The sequence below is a fragment of the Mesoplodon bidens genome (genome assembly GCF_964165515.1).
Source record: "Mesoplodon bidens genome assembly, chromosome: 7".
NCBI classification, from domain to species: Eukaryota; Metazoa; Chordata; class Mammalia; order Artiodactyla; family Ziphiidae; genus Mesoplodon; species Mesoplodon bidens.
The window spans coordinates 40,294,074-40,313,786 of NC_138164.1; the positions used below are offsets into that span (position 1 = coordinate 40,294,074).

A 19,713-nucleotide genomic window follows, 5' to 3' on the forward strand; every position below is an offset into this window, starting at 1 on the left:
CACGTGGAGGCTAAACAGTACGTTACTAAATAACCAAGAGATCACTGAAGAAATCAAAGAGGAAATCAAAAAATACCTAGAGACAAATGACAATGAAAACACGACGATCCAAAACCTATGGGATGCAGCAAAAGCATCCCATAGTTCTAAGAGGGAAGTTTATAGCTATACAAGCCCACCTCAAGAAACAAGAAAAATCTCAAATAAACAATCTAACGTTACACCTAAAGGAACTAGAGAAAGAAGAACAAAGAAACCCCAAAGTTAGCAGAAGGAAAGAAATCATAAAGACCAGAGTAGAAATAAATGAAATAGAAACAAAGAAAACAATAGCAAAGATCAATAAAACTAAAAGCTGGTTCTTTGAGAAGTTAAACAAAATTGATAAACCATTAGCCAGACTCATCAAGAAAAAGAGGGAGAGGACTCAAATCAATAAAATTAGAAAGGAAAAAGAAGTTACAACAGACACCGCAGAAATACAAAGCATCCTAAGAGACAACTACAAACAACACTATGCCAATAAAATGGACAACCTGGAAGACATGAACAAATTCTTAGAAAGTTATAACCTTTCAAGACTGAAGCAGAAAGAAATAGAAAATATGAACAGACCAATCACAACTAATGAAGTTGAAACTATGATTAAAAATCTTCCAACAAACAGAAGTCCAGGACCAGAAGGCTTCACAGGTGAATTCTATCAAACATTTAGAGACGAGCTAACACCCATCCTTCTCAAACTCTTCCAAAAAATTGCAGAGGAAGGAACACTCCCAAACTCATTCTCTGAAGCCACCATCACCCTGATACCAAAACCAGACAAAGACACTACAAAAACAGAAAATTACAGACCAATATCACTGATGAATATAGATGCAAAAATCCTCGACAAAATACTAGCAAACAGAATCCAGCAACACATGAAAAGGATCATACACCATGATCAAGTGGGATTTACCCCAGAGAGGCAAGGATTCTTCAATATATGCAAATCAATCAATGTGATACATCATATTAACAAATTGAAAAAGAAAAACCATATGATCATCTCAATGGATGCAGAAAAAGCTTTTGACAAAATTCAACTCTGATTTATGATAAAAACTCTCCAGAAAGTGGGCATAGAGGGAACCTACTTCACCATAGTAAAGGCCATATATGACAAAGCCACAGAAAACATCATTCTCAATGGTGAAAAACTGAAAGCATTTCCTCTAAGATCAGGAACAAGACAAGGATGTCCACTCTCACTACTATTCTTCAACATAGTTTTGGAAGTCCTAGCCACAGCAATCAGTGAAGAAAAAGCAATAAAAGGAATCCAAATTGAAAAAGAAGAAGTAAAACTGTCACTGTTTGCAGATGACAGGATACTCTACAGAGAGAATCCTAAAGATGCCACGAGAAAACTACTAGAGCTAATCAATGAACTTGGTAAAGTTGCAGGACACAAAATGAATGCACAGAAATCTCTTGCATTCCTATACACTAATGATGAAAAATCTGAAAGAGAAATTAAGGAAACACTCCCATGTACCACTGCAACAAAATAATAAAATACCTAGGAATAAACCTACCTAGGGAGACAAAGACCTGTATGTAGAAAACTGTAAGACACTGATGAAAGAAATTAAAGATGATAGCAACAGATGAAGATATATACCATGTTCTTGGATTGGAAGAATCAATATTGTGAAAATGACTCTACTACCCAAAGCAATCTACAGATTCAATGCAATCCCTATCAAATTACCAATGGCATTTTTTAGAGAACTAGAACCGAAAAGCTTAAAATTTGTGTGGAGACACAAAAGACCCCGAATAGCCAAAGCAGTCTTGAGGGAAAAAAATGGAGCTGGAGGAATCAGACTCCCTAACTTCAGCCTATACTACAAAGCCACAGTAATCAAGACAATATGGTACTGGCACAAAAACAGAAATATAGGTCAATGGAACAGGATAGAAAGCCCAGAGATAAACCCACGCACCTATGCTCAACTTACCTATGACAAAGGAGGCAAAGATATACCATGGAGAAAAGACAGTCTCTTCAATAAGTGGTGCTGGGAAAACTGGACAGCTACATGTAAAAGAATGAAATTAGAACACTCCCTAACGCCATACACAAAAATAATCTCAAAATGGATTAGAGACCTAAATGTAAGACCAGACACTCTAAAATTCTTAGAGGAAAACATAGGAAGAACACTCTTTGACATAAATCACAGCAAGATATTTTTTGATCCACTTCCTAGAGTAATGGAAATAAATACAAAAATAAACAAATGGGACCTAATGAAACTTCAAAGCTTTTGCACAGCAAAGGAAACCATAAACAAGATGAAAAGACAACCCTCAGAATGGGGGAAAATATTTGCAAAGAAACAACTGACAAATGATTAATTTCCAAAATATATAAAGAGCTCATGCAGCTAAATATTAAAAAACAAACAACCCAATCCAAAAATGGGCAGAAAACCTAAATAGACATTTCTCCAAAGAAGATATACCACTAGCCAAGAAGCACATGAAAAGCTGCTCAACATCATTAATTATTAGAGAAATGCAAATCAAAACTACAATGAGGTATCAGCTCACACCAGTTAGAATGGGCATCATCAGAAAATCTACAAACAACAAATGCTGGAGAAGGTGTGGAGAAAAGGGGACCCTCTTGCACTGTTGGTGGGAATATAAATTGATACAGCCACTATGGAGAACAGTATGGAGGTTCCTTAAAAAACTAAAAATAGAATTACCATAGGACCCAGCAATCCCACTACTGGGCATATACCCAGAGAAAACCATAATTCAAAAAGCCACATGCACCCCAATGTTCATTGCAGTACTATTTACAATAGCCAGATCATGGAAGCAACCTAAATGCCCATCGACGGACGAATGGTTAAAGAGGAAGTGGTACATATATACAATGGAATATTACTCAGCCATGAAAAGGAACAAAATTGGGTCATTTGTAGAGACGTGGATGCATCTAGAGACTGCCATACAGAGTGAAGTAAGTCAGAAAGAGAAGAACAAATATCATATATTAACGCATATATGTGGAACCTAGAAAAATGGTAAAGATGAACCAGTTTGCAGAGCAGAAATGGAGACACACATGTAGAGAACAAACGTATGGACACCAAGGGGGGAAAGCGGCAGGGGGTGGGGGTGGTGGTATGATGAATTGAGAGATTGGGATTTACATGTATACACTGATGTGTATAAAATGGGTGACTAATAAGAAAAATATAAATAAATAAATAAACATTTTTAAAAAAGAGATAGAAAAAAAAAAACCGTAGTCAGTGCTTGGGGGCCTTTGTTCTCTTGTGCTCTGTTTACTGTCTTTCCCTCTGTAACCGATTCTAGGTACACAGTTTCAGTCCTAGAAATGGTGCTCTAGAAAGGGCACAGATTGTGTATGGTGAACCTAGGAGATTCTAGCAGGATACTGTAGGCTCCATGAAGGCAAAGGTTGGGCCCAGTAACCTTCTAGAACTCTGTTAGGACTGTGGCTGTTTGTTTGTTCTTTATTCATCCATCCATCCATCCGTCCATTAATCCAAAGAAATATTTTGGGGGGCCTATCCCGTGCCATGCCCTCTTCCAGGCTCTGAGAATTCAGCAGAGAACAAGACAGACATGATCCTTCCCCCTGTTATGCTCTAGTGAGGGAGACAGAATAAACAAGTCAACAAATACATGCTCTAATATTTAAAGGAACTAATGACTCTCCTTCAAACCTGGTTTTGAAAAAACAATGAAAGTAACAGGTCCTGTAGGGATTATTAGTGCAAACAGCTACCTTGACATGTAGCTGACACATTAATGAGCACCTTTTTCTTGAACTGAACCCAATTTTGCTGAAATATTCCTTTCAGTTATTCTCCCATTTCAGAGCTTTCCTGAGAAAATGACATGTCTTTTTCAGGTACATGGATGAGGCTGAATTATTCCCACATACCTTTTTTTTTTTTTTGGCCGTACCACGCGGCTTGCAGGATCTTAGTTCCCTGACCAGAGATCAAACCCAGGCCTCCAGCAGTGGAAGCACAGAGTCCTAACCACTGGACTGCCAGGGAATTCCCCACATACCTTTTTTTAAATAATTGAAATATATTTGACATAGAATATTATATAATTTCCACGTATCTTTGAATATCAGCCGGTCCCAATTTGAGTATTATTTAAAGTGGCTGCCGATATCTGGGGGAAAAATGTTTTTTTACAAAGATATTATCTAGAAATAATTACACTGATGCATCATGCTGTTGCCGCCCCTACCCCTGGAGCTTCACTTATAACTGAAGAAGAATATTTTATAGCAAGGCATATATGAACCAGAGGCTCCATCGGTTTGAACTCAAATCGAGTTTCATCCACTGACATTTTAGTTTCTTAACTATTCTACTGCCTGCAGGGCATTCCACCAGAAGTGTAAGCCACATGGCAGGTTGATTTATGGTTCTGATTACTTTATGTGTTTTCCCTGGTCCCCGAAGGTGTGTGCATAATGATTTGCTCTCGCAGATCTTCGATCTGCTACAATATCACTAGAAAATTCTTACCTCCATGTGCTCTTATACACCTGTGGTAATTAGAAGCCAAATTATCATCCTGAAACAATCACTCCTCCTAGCACTCTTAACTTTCTTATGATTCAGTGCCCATTTTGTTACACAGCTTAACAGACATTAAACATCTTGGAATTTATGCCATTACAAACAATATGGATATTTACTTTGATAGTAAAAGTATCAAAGAGGTTTGAAGACTCGTTGGAGTTTTCCAGCAATCCGAAATCCTAAAACTCTGACACTCAGATTGAAATATTTTAAATCTGTCAAAACCACTGGAGTCTTAGAGGGGAACGTATGTTTTCCCTTCTGGAAGTTTGTCTCTGTGTGTTCTATCTCTGGTATCATGCAAATAAAAGCATCAAGCTGAGAAGAGCTTACAAACACTTTCAGTGTTCCAAGGACCTTTTATGGAAAAGTTGTATTTCCCCCCAACAGAGAAAAGTAAGATGTGAAAGAATTGTTTCACTCAAAGTTTCCAAAGCACAAACATGCAAAAGTATAGCCTTGGGGAGAGTGGGGGTCAGAGTGGCCTGTGTCCCTGCAACTTCTATCATAGACCCCCCCCCCAATAATGTCTCAGGTGCCCCAGGGAAAAGGTAAGTGTAACTGCCCCAAATGTCCTAGACTCTGAACCATGATGGTGCATGAAACGAGTCAGAAAACTTGTGAGACCCTGACACTTCTGTTAATTCTACCAGAGTAATAATGACAAGATTTCCAAGGACACAAACCAAGACCAAAGGCTGTGCGCGCCATCTGGTGGCCATATCAGCACGCCCGAACTCCATTACCTGGGCATGCCCACCACCTCCCCCCAATCTTTTTTTTTTTTTTTTTTTTTTTTAGTGTGATGCCTGCAACCTGGTCTGATGGTAAACAGGGAAATTCCTGTATTTCTTCTTTTGGAGGGATTATTTTTATTTAAGATAGTGAGTCTCTATTTACTCTTATAACAGTTATATTTAATTTAATGCACGTTTTTAAGTTTAAAAAGGGAGCTGCTTCTACGAAAAATGCTAAGAAATTATAGTGGGACTAGCCAAGAGACATGGGAAAAATGGTGAAAGTGGTATATGAATGACTGAAGTTTAGGAACTCTCTTCGGGTGGGGTTGCCAGATAAAGTAAGGACACCCAGTTAAATTTGAATTTTAGAATTTCGTTTTAGTGTGTGTCCCAAATATTGCATGGGACACATTTGCACTGAAATATTATTCATTATCTGAAATCCTAATTTAAGTGAACATCCATTTTTCCTCCCCTAAATCTGGCAAACTTACCTTAGGAGAACAATGAAATTGCACCCATAACTTCCCTGGTGGCACAGTGGTTAGGAATCCGCCTGCCAGTGCAGGGGACACGGGCTCGAGCCCTGGTCTGGGAAGATCCCACATGCCGCGGAACATCTAAGCCCGTGTGCCACAACTATTGAGCCGTCGTGCCACAACTACTGAAGTCCGTGCGCCTAGAGCCCATGCTCTGCAACAAGAGAAGGCGCTGCAATAAACCTGTGCACCGCAACAAAGACCCAACACAGCCAAAAATAAATAAATAAAATAAATAAATTTATTTTAAAGAAAAGAAAAGAAATTGCACCCTTCTCCTTGTCACTTCCATTTTGATCTATCAAAACAAGCTAGTGGGGCTTCCCTGTAGCGCAGTGGTTGAGAGTCCACCTGCCAATGCAGGGGACGCAGGTTCGTGCCCCAGTCCAGGAAGATCCCCCATGCCGTGGAGCGGCTGGGCCCGTGGGCCATGGCCACTGAGCCTGCATGTCCGGAGCCTGTGCTCTGCAACGGGAGAGGCCACAACAGTGAGAGGCCCGCGTACAGCAAAAAAAAAAAAAAAATACTAAAACAAAACAAGCTAGCTCTTGTCCTGTCTACGGATTGTGTGGCATTTATGCCCCAATAAACGTGTCCCTGTGTTAGTACTGAGGCCTCACATCTGAAAAATCACAGGGCAAAGGCCCACAGTGCACCTTGAGGTGGGAAAGTCCTGGCCACTCAGAACAAGCAGTCTGGCCACATCAGACCGAGAGGGAGGGGGTTCCAGGCCCAGCTCTCTTTCCTGGCCTCTCGGGTACCTGCTCTGTGGAGGCCGAGGCCTGGCAGCTACTTTCGGGCCCTTACCAACGTTGCCTTTGATGGAGAGCCTTCCACACCCCACGTGTAGACCTAGACCCCTGGAGGGGGGCCCGCCCTTGAGGGGGCTCTGAGCCATGGACTTAGAGGGTGCTCACAGCAGCCATAGATAGAGCCGACCTGTGGTCCTCCCACCCACGATTCCTGTATTTCCTCTTTTTTTTCTTTTTTTTTTTTGTGGTACACATGCCTCTCACTGTTGTGGCCTCTCCCAGTGCAGAGCACAGGCTCCAGACGCACAGGCTCAGCGGCCATGGCCCACAGACACAGCTGCTCCGCGGCATGTGGGATCTTCCCGGACTGGGGCACGAACCCGCGTCACCTGCATCGGAAGGCGGACTCTCAACCACTGCACCACCAGGGAAGCCCCTGTATTTCCTCTTAATAACAACCACACTGGCGTTTAAGTGAGCCTGGCAAGGCTTACAAATGCACACATAAAGATTACCAACTACCTTCCCCAGAGACGGACGAGGGAAGCTGAAGCTAAAACACCCCGTGAGGGCTTCCCTGGTGGCGCAGTGGTTGAGAGTCCGCATGCCGATGCAGGGGACACAGGTTCGTGCCCCGGTCCGGGAAGATCCCACATGCCGCGGAGCGGCTGGGCCCGTGAGCCATGGCCGCTGAGCCTGCGCGTCCGGAGCCTGTGCTCCGCAATGGGAGAGGCCACAACTGTGAGAGGCCCGCGTACCGCAAAAAAAAAAACACAAAAATCCCCCGAAACAAAACAAAAAAAACACCCCGTGGGTAGTCAGAGGAGAGGACCGTCACAGCTCATCCCCCTGTGCCGTGTGCCAGGCATGATCTGAGCACTTGTACACATGTTAACTTATTAAAATACTTCTCACAATCCTATCAGGTTGGGACTACCATCACCCCGCGTACAGACTGAACAAAAGGAAACAGAATATGGTGTCCTCCTTGTGTTCACAAAGCCCGTTAACTGGCAGAGGCAGGACTTGAAGGCCACAGTCCGGCTCCCGAGTCCATGCCATGCTTTACAGCCTCCAACTTCTCACGCTCATTCCTAGAGCCACCTGGGAAGGAGGAACCAGGCAACTAAAGACTGGGTTTGAATCAGACACCACGTCTGACCAGCCACATAATCCCGAGCAGGGGGCCTCGCCTCTTTGAGTCTCAACCTGGCTCCGTTGCAAAATGGGCACATTAATGGGAACGTCAGCCTTCAGCAACGCTGTGACGAGTATCAGTGTAGCATGTGTGAACGGGCTTTGTAAACTCTGGAGTGTTCTGTGAGGTATAAACTACCCTCTATTCTCATTAGAGGGAATTCATTTCATAACCTGCTCCCGGCTCTTGAACTTTGCTGTGCATCCAGTCAGTGCTGGATGATCTGGAACCAACAGCTGGTCTATTTATGGCTGAAAACCCACAGGTCATAGGAAGACAGCAGCACCGGAGCCCCTGGGTGGCCACAAAGATAAGGTTCGTGTCTCGAGGACCGATGACATGGTGGTCACTGAAGGAACAGGCCCTCCTGCCCCTTCCACTAGTTACAACTGAAAACCTTGGTTTCCCCAACACCCCGATCCAATGTCAACCCGACTCTTTGCCCAACGTTGGAGAAGTACCGGCGTGTCCTGCAGGCCTGGCTGGCCCCCTCTGACTGTGTGTTGCCTCCTTCCACAGATCAGTGCCCTACAGCAAGGCTACAACCAGGTGCTGTGCCAGACCCTGTCTGAGAGAAAATTAGAAATCACCTCCCTGAAGCACGAGGTTGAGAACTTAAGGAGGGACGCCGCCATCACGTCAGGTGAGGCCCTTCTGCATTCAGGCCCCAGAGCTTCTGCCCTCCCCCTGCAGACATCACCAGTCAACCAGCACACCTGTGCCCTTGACCTGGGTGCAGCCTCAGGGATCACCCGTGTCGGTGCATTAGAGTTCTCCCTCAGTGGAGGTTTCTTGCCACCCAGTTCCGAGGGCAGGGCCAGGTAAATATTTGAGAGAATGGTATCTCTTGGCTACAAGGTCTCCTGAGCACTGGCCCCACCAGGGAGAACACAGGTCGCCTTGTGGCTTGGGTGGTTCCACAAAGCAGCCTGAGTGCAAACTAGAGCGTGGACAAAATGGGGTCACTCCTTTAAGGCACCCATGGTCTCACCCATTTCAGCCGAGTGCACTTGGGCCCAAGGGAAACCATTTTCTAATTTGATCAGAGGTGGTTCCCTGATAAAGGGCTTGGGTTGGGAGAGGGGCAGCCAACGCACAGCTGTGACTGAGCTTTGATTCCCTGGATTCCTTCATTGCTTCCACATGTTTCTTGAGCTCCTACTAGGTGTCAGGCCCCGTTCCAGGCTCCGGGGAGGGAGAGCCAAGCAAGACAGTCAGATTCCTGTACTCACAGATTTGGGAGGGGGTGACAGACAATAAAAGTAAACGGATGAATAAACAAGCCCACTTCAGAGAGCAATGGTGCTGTGGAGAAAATAAACTGTGTGTCGTGGTGGCCAGCGCTTCAAGGGGGGAGGCCAAGGGGGACCAGCTTAGTGGGTGTGCAACCATGGAACTCAGGTGGGACTTGAACCCGTGGGCTGGGACTCGAACTCAGTCAGAACCCACTATCTTTTAATCGAGATCACGCATGTGGTCTCGGGACTTAACTAAAGCTCAGGTTCATTATGTCTCATCGCAGAAAGAATTCAGTGAAAGACAAAGTAAGAAGTGGATTTCTTTAGAGAGAAACACACTCCACAGACAGAGTGTGGGCCATCTCAGAAGGCTAGAGGCCCCCAAATATGGGGCGGTTAGTTTTTATGGGCTGGGTAATTTTATAGGCTAATGAGTGGGAGGATTGGGACAACTCTAATATTTTGGGGAAGGGGCGGGGATTTCCAGGCATTGGGCCACCACCCACTTTTTTTTTTTCTTTTTCTGTACGCGGGCCTCTCGCTGTTGTGGCCTCTCCCGTTGCGGAGCACAGGCTCTGGACGCGCAGGCTCAACGGCCATTGCTCACGGGCCCAGCTGTTCCGCAGCATGTGGGATCTTCCCGGACCAGGGCACGAACCCATGTCCCCTGGATCGGCAGGCAGACTCTCAACCACCGCGCCACCAGGGAAGCCCCACCACCCACTTTTTGACCTTTATGGTCAGCCTCGGAAGAGTCCTGGTGCTGGTGCGTGTGTCATTTTGCTCATGTATTACAATGAGTCTGTAATGAGGCTCCAGTTCCCCTGGAAGTCGAATCATACACCCCCTTGGACCTAGCCGATACTAACCAGTTTATGCTGCATCCTCCACGGCTATGTCCTTCTTTTAGAGAGGACCTGTTTCAGGTGGGCAAGGACAAGCCAAGGGCAAGCGAGGCTGCGTGGAGTGAACAGGGGATTGTGAGGCTGGGCAGGGTCGGGGGGTCTGCGTTTTTATTCCAAGGGTGTTGGGAATCCAGTGGAGTTTTTTAAGCAGAAACTGACATGTCTAGAGACCTGAAGAGGAGGGACCACTCACAGACGAGGGGAGGGAGAGAAGCAGGTGACAGGGAGGAGGCAGTGAGCCTCGGAGGGGCACATCACTCTGAAAGCAGCCAGCGCATAGCAGGAAACATGCCCACAGCTGTAGAAGGCAGGCATAGCATTGAGTCGCACGTGGATCCCCATCTCTGTATGAATCTGTGCTTTTCTTCTGCCTCACTCTGCAACTTAATCACACCCAGCCCCACCCCCTGCTACCCCCAGGTCTCTGCTTATGCTCCTCCCTCACTTGGGATGTCCTCAGATATTTTCTGAGCACCTCCCCCAGGCTAGGTGCTGTTCTGGGCACCAGGAATGGAAGGATGAACTCGCTGGTCCTCACCTTCCTCCCGTATGTCGCCCAGTGAAACCTCATCCAAGCATCAAGCCTGTCTCAGATCCCACCTTCTCCGATCAGGGAGTCGGACAGACCTGGGTTGGGATAACGCTTGAGATGGGCTGGACCCACTCAAAGTGTGGCAAGCCCCAGAGGGATTTCCAAGTAACTGAACTGTGTCCTGGAGGCAGAGCTCATTTTTAAAATGAAATTCTGGAGCATTTTGTGCTTTATTTCATAGACATTCTTGATTGATACCTACCACTAAAACTAGGCCTGATGTTCTTTCAAGAAAACAACTGTAGGAGATAACCCAATACCACTGCATTTATGCACCCTTCTTCCCACTTTTATTCAAAATGATACTACAATGCAAGAGGGAAGAGATATGGGGATATATGTATATGCATAACTGATTCACTTGGTTATAAAGCAGAAACTAACATACCATTGTAAAGCAATTATACTCCAATAAAGATGTTTAAAAAAATGGTGCTACAGTAATGGAGTAGTTATCTATTGCTGCATAACAAGTTACCCCAAAATGTAATGGATAAAACCCCAACCAATATTTATTATCTCCCCCAGTTTCTGTAGTTCAGGAATTTGAGCGGGGGGTGACTTAGTTCTCATGAGTTGCAGTCAAGATGTCAGCTGGGGCATCAGTCATGTCATCTAAAGCCTCGGGGGGAGCCGGAGGATCCCCCTTCAGAATGGCTGCTCATGTGGCTATTGGCTGGAGGCCTTAGTCCCTCAGCACACATGCTTCTCTCTAGGGCTGCTTGAGTGTCCTCATGACACAGCAGTTGGCTTCCCCCGGAGTGAGTGATTCGAGAGAGAGCAAAGAGGAGGCCACAGTGTATTTTATGACCCAGCCTGGGAGGAAACATTCCATCATTTCCACAGTATCATATTGGTTACCCATGGCAGCCCTATTCAGGGTGGGAGGGGCTACACAGGGCATGAATTCTAGGTGGTAGGGATCATTGGGGCCATTTTGGAAGCTGGCTGCCGAGAAAAATAATAGGCGCCCTGTAACAAACATAATTTAGCCACTTTGAGTTCTTGGGACATACCGCATCATTTGACCCTTACAATAACTCTGTGTGGGACAGACAGTGGGAGGTGAAATAACTTGTCCAAGACCACCAAGCTAATAAGTGGTAGAGAGGGGTCCAAACTCAGAGGAGTGTGAAAACCACCACCCCATCAATAGCGTCCAGCAGTGCCCTCTGCCACACGCCCGTCTCCTGGCCTCTGGAGAAGAATTCCTGGACCTTCCCTGTGCTGGGCCTTTGTTCCCCAGGCCCATGGTGTGGCCTCTCCTCCCAGCTTTGCCTGGCCTGTGCCCACAAGGGGCCCCCAAATGCTTCTCCTCTCGCTGGTGCTGACTGCCCCTCATTCTCACTGAAGCCTCAAACCCTGTTCCGTGGACTTTGCTCTCATTCCCATTCCTGCTCTGGGACCCTTGGAAAAAGCCTCCCCAGTTCTAGGAGGGCACCGGTGGTGGGCCAGACTTGGAAGGTCTTGTCCAAACGTTGGCTGACAGCCATGGTGTTGCCAATAATCCTTCCTGCCTCTTTGACCTCCATGAGTCTTTTGTTTTGGTTTGGTTTGGTTCTTTTACAGAGATGGTGTCATCTTTGCAAAGAGACGTGTTAGTAAAGGATGGTCAAGTTCAACAACTAAAACAGGAGGTGAATCAACTGAAAAGTGAGAACAAAGAAAAGGATCACCAGCTCGAAGCCCTCAGCTCCAGAGTGAGTGTCGGGTCATCAGCAAATTGTAGCTGCAAAAAGCAGACACAGTGGAGTCACATGACACACGGTGGTGAGATGAGGCCAGTGCCCAAGGACACAGGGAGGGTAGCTGCTGGGCAGGTGGCCAACTTCTCTGAAGCCTTTCAAAGGACAGTGTGTATGTGGCTCAGAATAAGCAATATATATTTTCAAATCCAGGAAACATTTTCTAACCCCTATTATAAATGAGTTTGTTTAATCCCAGCAACAAACACACCTATGAGCATATACTGCCAGTACAAAGTTTAACATTAAACAGAATACGATCTCTCTGTGAGCAAGGATGACCACACGGCTGCATCATGGTCCCAGCACCACTGGTTCTCATAATTGTCTTCAAAGCAGAATATCTGAAGATCCAGATGCAAACACGCAGACTCTCATTTCTTCCTTAGACTTTAGTGTGTAGAATGTCTCTATGGAAGATGAACGTGGTAGGCAAGCAAAGAGCTTTTTCCATGTAACTGACTATTTGCAACTCTTGCCTTCAATGCTAACTTTAGAATCCTGACTCTATAGGATAAGATTTCTCAGTATTTGCATGATGTGCCTGTTTCTGTGAGTCAAGGTAAAACCTCAAAGCTTTCATCTCAGGTGGCAACTCAGAGATTCCCAGAGGCTACCCGATAGCTAGGTCTGCATGGGGGTGGGGTGAGAACAGATCTTGAGGTTCCAAGGAAAAGGCACAATAAGTAATACCTGGTACGTAGTACCATATCCAGTTTGGAGCTGGTGAAAGGCACTGCATGAGCTTTGGGATCAGACAGACCAGGGTCCCATCCCAGAGCTTTCTTTTATTGTAACTTATTTGGCCTCCATTTCCCCATCTGTGAAATGGGGATGACAAAATCGTTTTCTGAGAAGTGGGAGGCTGGTTTTAGTTGTGCTGTTCTGCCTCTGCCCTGGGTTGGCTGCCTGGCCAAGCCCTCTGCATTCGTTTCTCCCAAGCAGAGTGTCTTCCCAGGCATGTGCTATAGCTGTTTTATGTGGGGTGTGTGTGTGTGTGTGTGTTTTGGGGACGGGAAGGGGATGCAGAGGTGGTGCTAAGTAGAAGGAATCTGCAAAGACAGCACCTGCTTGGCTCTTCTACCTCCTGAAATGCATTTGGATGATTTATGTCCCCGTTTCCCCTTCCTCGTTGACCTCGGAATGAGGTCCCTTCTCCTCTAGACTGTGCTGGCCAATAGAAGAAGGGCTCGTCACCACCAAGGGTTCTGCTCTTGTGAACATTTGATATGCCTTTTTTTTTAATGACATACATCATGTGTGTTAATTTTAGAAAAATAAGTAGATGACATTGAGAAGAAAAAATAAAAAGAGAGGAGAGGAAATGCAACCTTGAGAAATCAGTGTTAATATTTTCATGTATGTTCTTCCAGTCTTATTTCTATATATTGCCTAGAAATCAATCAATCAATCATTTTATAGTGAATTTATACTATGCACATTTTTAAAAATTTTAAATACTTACTATTTTCCCATGCTAATAAATCAACGCTCTTATCATTCGTCTTAAAAGCTACATACTTTCTCCTGGATGTACCCAGTGTTATAAAGTGGTCTGCTGTTCTAAACAACACTTGGGTTGTTTCCTCTTTTTTTTTTTTTCTTCCACTGTTACGGACAATTCTGTGAAGAGCATCCTTGAAACTACAGATTTACTTATTTCTCCAGTCATTGTCCTTAAGGTACATTCCTAAAGTGGGAATTGCTGGGTCAAAAGAAGGCACATCCATTCTTATGCCGTTAATTCCTGTTGCCGAGCCGCCTTCGGGCAAGACAGCTCCGTTTACCCCTCCACACCAGTCGGCGCAGTTGTGTCTTTGAGACTCAACCTGCACAAAAGCCGTAAGATGGACCCGAGCTCACTGGCTCGGGCCCCTCCACCCTCACCGGTCACAGCGTGAAAACATCCCAATTCCTGCACCCTAAGTACCCAGACTCTGCAAAGCTGGATTTCCCCTGCAGTGAAGTTTGCTAACTTTGAAGAGGAATTTGGATGCTCTATTCCTCAGAACTCATGAGAGGGGTGAACTGGGAACGACTGCAGGATCCCGTGCTCCCATCACACAAATTGTCTTACCTCTCAGAATTCAGAGGTGTGATTGGGTTATACAGCAGGAAACACACCTGGGCGTGAACACAGGTACTTGGGACCCCCAGCCAAGCCCCTGTGGCCTTGTCCTTTTTCTCCACAGTGCTCAGTGCTGAAAGAAGAGTTACAGAAGGAAGATGCCCAGAAGGAGAAGTGGGAAGCCCAAGAGAAAGAGTTAAAACTCTGCAAAACCGTGCGTTGAACCTCCTGACCCCTAGGTGTCCACTGAAAGCCTAGATTGTGACCTTGAGTGTTTTGGAGGGGTTCCTTGGCTCATTAGCTAGCACAAGCTCTGGGGCTTTCTGGGTGTTTGTCTGTTAATGTAGTCTCCTAATTCTTTGATTTGCTAGCCTCAAAGAGATGGGTGAAAAGTCCATGGAAAACACACTCTCCCCAGATTTTCTGGGCAGTTGGCTCAAGGCCCCTCATCAGGATTCCCCTGGGGAAAGGGACGGGAGGTGGCCACCGTATGCTGCTAGAAATTCAACGTGGTCCCTACCCCTGGACTTTGATGCCCAGACTTTCATGATCCACTGTCACAAGTTTTATCACGGCCCTGATCACTGTTATTAACACAACTCTTCTTGAATTATTTTTGCTTAAATACATTCAATTTTACAACAATTCATAAAAACAAAATAAAAAGCAAATGTATCACTGGCCTTGTATGGAAGGTGAACATAAAAATCAATACAGTGAAATGATGACAACTCAATATAAATGTTCACCCCCTGTACCGGCCCGAACCCTCGTGCACATCACCAGGCATACGTTTTCCATCCATTGGGAAGGACCGTGCCTGGGACGGGGAAAGGAGACGTGTGTTCTTCTCTCTGTCAGGAGCACACTTCTCTGCCTCAAATGAGATAAAAGAAAAATGTCATTGTTCTTTGCTTCCAAACTGTGCCCATTGTGTCTTCCAAACAGCCCTTATTTAGATTGAACTCAAAAATGTGCCCCAAGGAAAGAGACTCTAATGAGTGGATAGGTATCTTATACTGTTTAATCCAGGATCCATGCTGATCTTCAAAAGAAACTCAAATTTTCCCTCACCCAGCCCTTTCTCTGCATCCGTTGAAAGAAAGTCTCCTTTGCCTCAAAGATGTGGAATTGTCCCCCAAGGGAAGGAATGAAGCGAATCCCAGACTAGGTTTCTGCCTTAATGAACCGGATGAAATGAGTTCTGAAGTTGACTTCCCTGTTGTTGGAACTCTTTCAGCAAATCCATGACATGGAAAAAGAAATGAGGAAGCTGAGGGTGGAGCTGAAAAGGAGCAGTACCGAGCAGAGCCTGATCTCTATGACGCTGCAGGAAAAGAGCAAGGTATGGCAGGGACAGGTCGGCCTGGGAACCACTCTGGGGCCAGCACTCCACCTGCATCATCTCTGTTCATCCTCACAATGACCCCATGCGGTCTATACTGGTATTAACCCCACTTTACAGTCGGGAAAACTGACACAGAGGTGAAGGAAGTTATCCAAGTTCACTTGCATAAAGTAGTTGTGGCAGAACTTGAATCCAGGTCTGCCTGACTCCAAAGCTCCTGTGAGTAACCACTACCCTAGACTGCCTTCAAGTCTTAATTGTGAAATTATCTAAGAAAGAATTGATCCATTAAATCAAGTTTGCCAATGATGTTTTTCCAACTTAAATTCTCATATTGATTTTTTTTTGTCTTTTTGTTCCATCATTGAGAATGTTTTTAAAACTCTCAACATGTTTGTCATTTGTGTGTTTCTTCTTTTAATATGAACGATGTTTGCTTTATATGTTTTGAGGCTGTGTTACTAGGTGCATATAAATTTAGAATCCTAACACTTCCTGTAGAGCAAAACTTTAGATCATCATGAAATGTCCCTTTTCATCTCTAGTAGTGTTTCTCCCTTAACGTCTCCTTTGTCATTTAGCTTCCTCACTGGCTTTCTGTTGGTTAGAGTTTTCATACCATATCTTTTTCATATGTTCTCTGTCAAGTTTTGTGTTAAGGTTTAGACATATGCCTTCAAATAGCGTATCATTTTTACAAAATCCAGTATGACAATCTTTGACTTTTAGTCCATTTATATTATGTAATTACTCGTGTACTGGGGTTTAAATCTACCTTCTTGCTCAATACCAGTTGTACCATCTGTGCTATGTTCCTTTTTCTCTCCTTTCTTGCCTCCTTCTGAGTGGATGGTTTTCTCTTATTCCACTTTCCCCCTCTATTAGCTTGGAAATATTTCACTTTTTTACTATTCTTTTAGTAATAGTAAGACAATAGCATTCATCCTTGACTCACCAAAATCACACATTAATTAAGTTTTTCACTCTTCTACTATTCTCTTAGTAGTCATCCTGAAGACTACAATATGCATTCTTTTTTTTTTTTTTTTTTTTTTTTTGCGGTACGTGGGCCTCTCACTGTTGTGGCCTCTCCCGTTGTGGAGCACAGGCTCCGGACGCACAGGCTCAGTGGCCATGGCCCACGGGCCCAGCCGTTCCGTGGCATGTGGGATCCTCCCAGACCGGAACACGAACCCATGTCCCCTGCATCGGCAGGCGGACTCTCAACCACTGCACCACCAGGGAAGCCCTGCATTCTTAACTTACCAAGAGGCAATAGTAGTTGATAATTATGCCCTTCTCCTTGACAGTGCAATGAGTTTCAAACACCTTAACCTCACTTACCCCCTCCAGATTTATAAGCCATTGCTGTCATTTTCTAAACTCCTCTTGATAGTTAATACCCCACAAGACATTATTAGTGTTTTGCTATACTCAGTATCATATCCACACATTACCCTTACTGTTGCTTGTCTTTTCTGCATCTCTGATCACCCACCTGGGTTCATTTTTCTTGTGTCTGAAGAATACCCTTTAATGTTTTCCCTCATGGTGGCTCTGCTGATGACAAATTCTCAAATGTGCCTGTTTGTCTGTCTGGAGATGTATATTTAACCTCCATTCTTAAAACACATTTGACTGCGTATTGAATTCTACAATGGCAATTCTTTTCTTTCAGCACATTAGATACAGCATTAGATATGTCACTATTGTCTTGTGGCTCCTATTATTTCTATTTAGAAGTCATCTGTAAGCCTAACTGTTGTACCTTTGCATAATCTGTCTTTTTCTCCAGTTGCTTTTAAGATTGTCTTTTCCCTTGATTTCCAGCAGTTTTATTATGGTTTATCTAGGGGTGGATTCAGTTTTATTTACCTCGTTCAGAGTTCGTAGGGTCTTCTTGAATCCCTAGCTTGGTGTTTTGCCTTAGTTCAGGCGCTTGGGCTCTGTACCACACAGGCAGTGAGGAGCTACTAAGGCTTCTGAACAAGTGACTGATGCAATGACATTTGTGGACAGTAATCAGGGTGAAAATGAACGTTACAATTTCTCACGTACTAGGCGTTCCCTTGAACATTTCATCTCTTCATCTTCACAACAGCGCTGTGATCTAGAAATCATCCTCTCCATTTTACAGATGAAAAAGTCAAGGCTACTAGTTACTAGTAAAGTAACTAGCCCAATGGCACAGTCGGTTTTGTCTGACTCCAGGTTCGTCTGACTTCAGTGACGCTGGCGTAGCAAACAGCCACATGCTACTGTTTACACTGAAATTAATGAAAATTAACTAAAATTTTTAGTTCAGTTCCTCCGTCACACCAGCCCCATTTCGAGTGCTCGATCCCCAGATGTGGCTGGTGGCTGCCGTATTAGACAACACAGCCTCGCTCAGAGTACCTGTACCGCTGGAGAAATTTCTGTTGGACAGAGCTGCCTTACAGCTGGGTAACTCTCAGAGTACCGTTAAGATTGCACTGGAAGAATCTAAACTCGAGGCGAGGAGGCCAGTTGTCACAGTCCAGCTTGCATGTTAGAGGGACTGGAGGACAGGCGTGAGACCACCAAGTGTGAGGGAGGGAGCAGGGCGGCCGCTGAAGGTGACTCTGAGGCTTGGGGACGGGAACGGGGGCTGTTCATGCAGAACACAGACAGGGGCAGAGTCCAAGGCTGGACTTGGCTTTTGCAGCACATGAAAAAGGCTGCTGACATAGAAGTCAGAGCATGTTTAGACCTGGGAGAAAACTAAGGCCCAGAGAGCTTAGATGACTTTTCCAAGGTAACGGAGCTGGGTAGAGGCTCTTCCACTGGACCACACTACTAAGAAGAAAGCTCTTAAGGGCTTTTCTGGGTCTTTTATTACATCCCTGTGATCCCCCTCTTCAGATCCCTAAAAAAACAGCCTGTGAATTTGTTTCAGCACAAAAACTTTCCATTTATTTATGAGAGTTTGCCTCATTTCCTGTTAGTGCCAGGGCCCAGGGCTCAGCAGGTGCATCCAAGAATTGAGCAGCTGCGAGGCCTACACTGGCCAGCCAAGGGTAGCGTGGAGCACGCCCAAGCTTACCGTGCGTTGACTGTTACCCAAGCAAGGGGGGAAAAGTAGGCAAGCTTCTCCACTTTAAATACCTTCCTTGGCAGGCTGCAGTTCTTAATAGACATTGCTTTAGCAAGCCTCCAGAGAGGTTACCACCAGTGAGTGTGCTCAAAGTGGTAACGACAAACAGTTATGATAATAAACCCAATCATAACATTTCCAAGTACCCATCACGAGTTATTAGAACGAGACTGTACGGCGGACATTCCTGTCCACCTTTCCTAGGTTACAACAGTACTTAACACACTCACAGAGCCCTTAAGCACTATTCCAAACATTGAATCCCCACAATAACTCTATGCAGTGATACTAGTATCATCATCCCCATTTGACAGATGAGGACACTGAGTCACGGAGCAGTGAAATAACTTTCCGAGTGTCGTACGGCTTGTTTGGGACCGAGCTGGGATGGGAGTGTGCGGTAGAACATAGTTGAGTCCCGGGTGCAGAGCTCGGCCCTTTCCCGTAGGGGGCAACTCCCTGTGAGTTTGCCTCCACCCTGTGCATGCCTGTGACCCCTGCTGCTGGGCTGCAGCTGTCCCTACCCCTCAGGGACTCCCCCACTGCCATTAGCAGCCCCCCCAGAAGAGTTTCCCCAGAGGGCATGATGATCACATTAGCAGCAAGCCCACGCTTTCATCATCCTTTCAGGTGGAAGAGAAGCTTCGGCAGGATTCCAGAAGGAAATTGCTTCAGCTGCAAGAAATGAGGAACAGAGAAAACCTCATTAAAGCCAATTTGGAAAGGGCAGTAGGTCAGGTAGGCGTGCTGCAGAGCCCCTTCACGGGCCCGTGCTCTCCACGGAATCCCGCACCCAAGCGGCCGGCAGGGATGAATGAGGAGGAAGACGGCCTGGC

General features: G+C 45.3%; 1 protein-coding gene and 1 pseudogene across 2 annotated transcripts in view; one reads left to right on the forward strand and one right to left on the reverse strand.

The window, feature by feature from the left end:
* LOC308620769 (centrosomal protein of 78 kDa-like) overlaps positions 1–19,713 on the reverse strand; it is a 571,052-nt pseudogene that overhangs the window by 280,870 nt on the left and 270,469 nt on the right. The window lies entirely within an intron of this gene.
* LOC308621086 (forkhead-associated domain-containing protein 1-like) overlaps positions 1–19,713 on the forward strand; it is a gene marked incomplete at its 3' end in the record, with an annotated part of 102,156 nt that overhangs the window by 53,551 nt on the left and 28,892 nt on the right. The window contains 5 exon segments of the mRNA XM_081241258.1: positions 8,386–8,509; positions 12,171–12,301; positions 14,539–14,628; positions 15,655–15,759; positions 19,508–19,615. Of these exon segments, the coding sequence (XP_081097384.1) occupies positions 8,386–8,509; positions 12,171–12,301; positions 14,539–14,628; positions 15,655–15,759; positions 19,508–19,615 (558 nt within the window).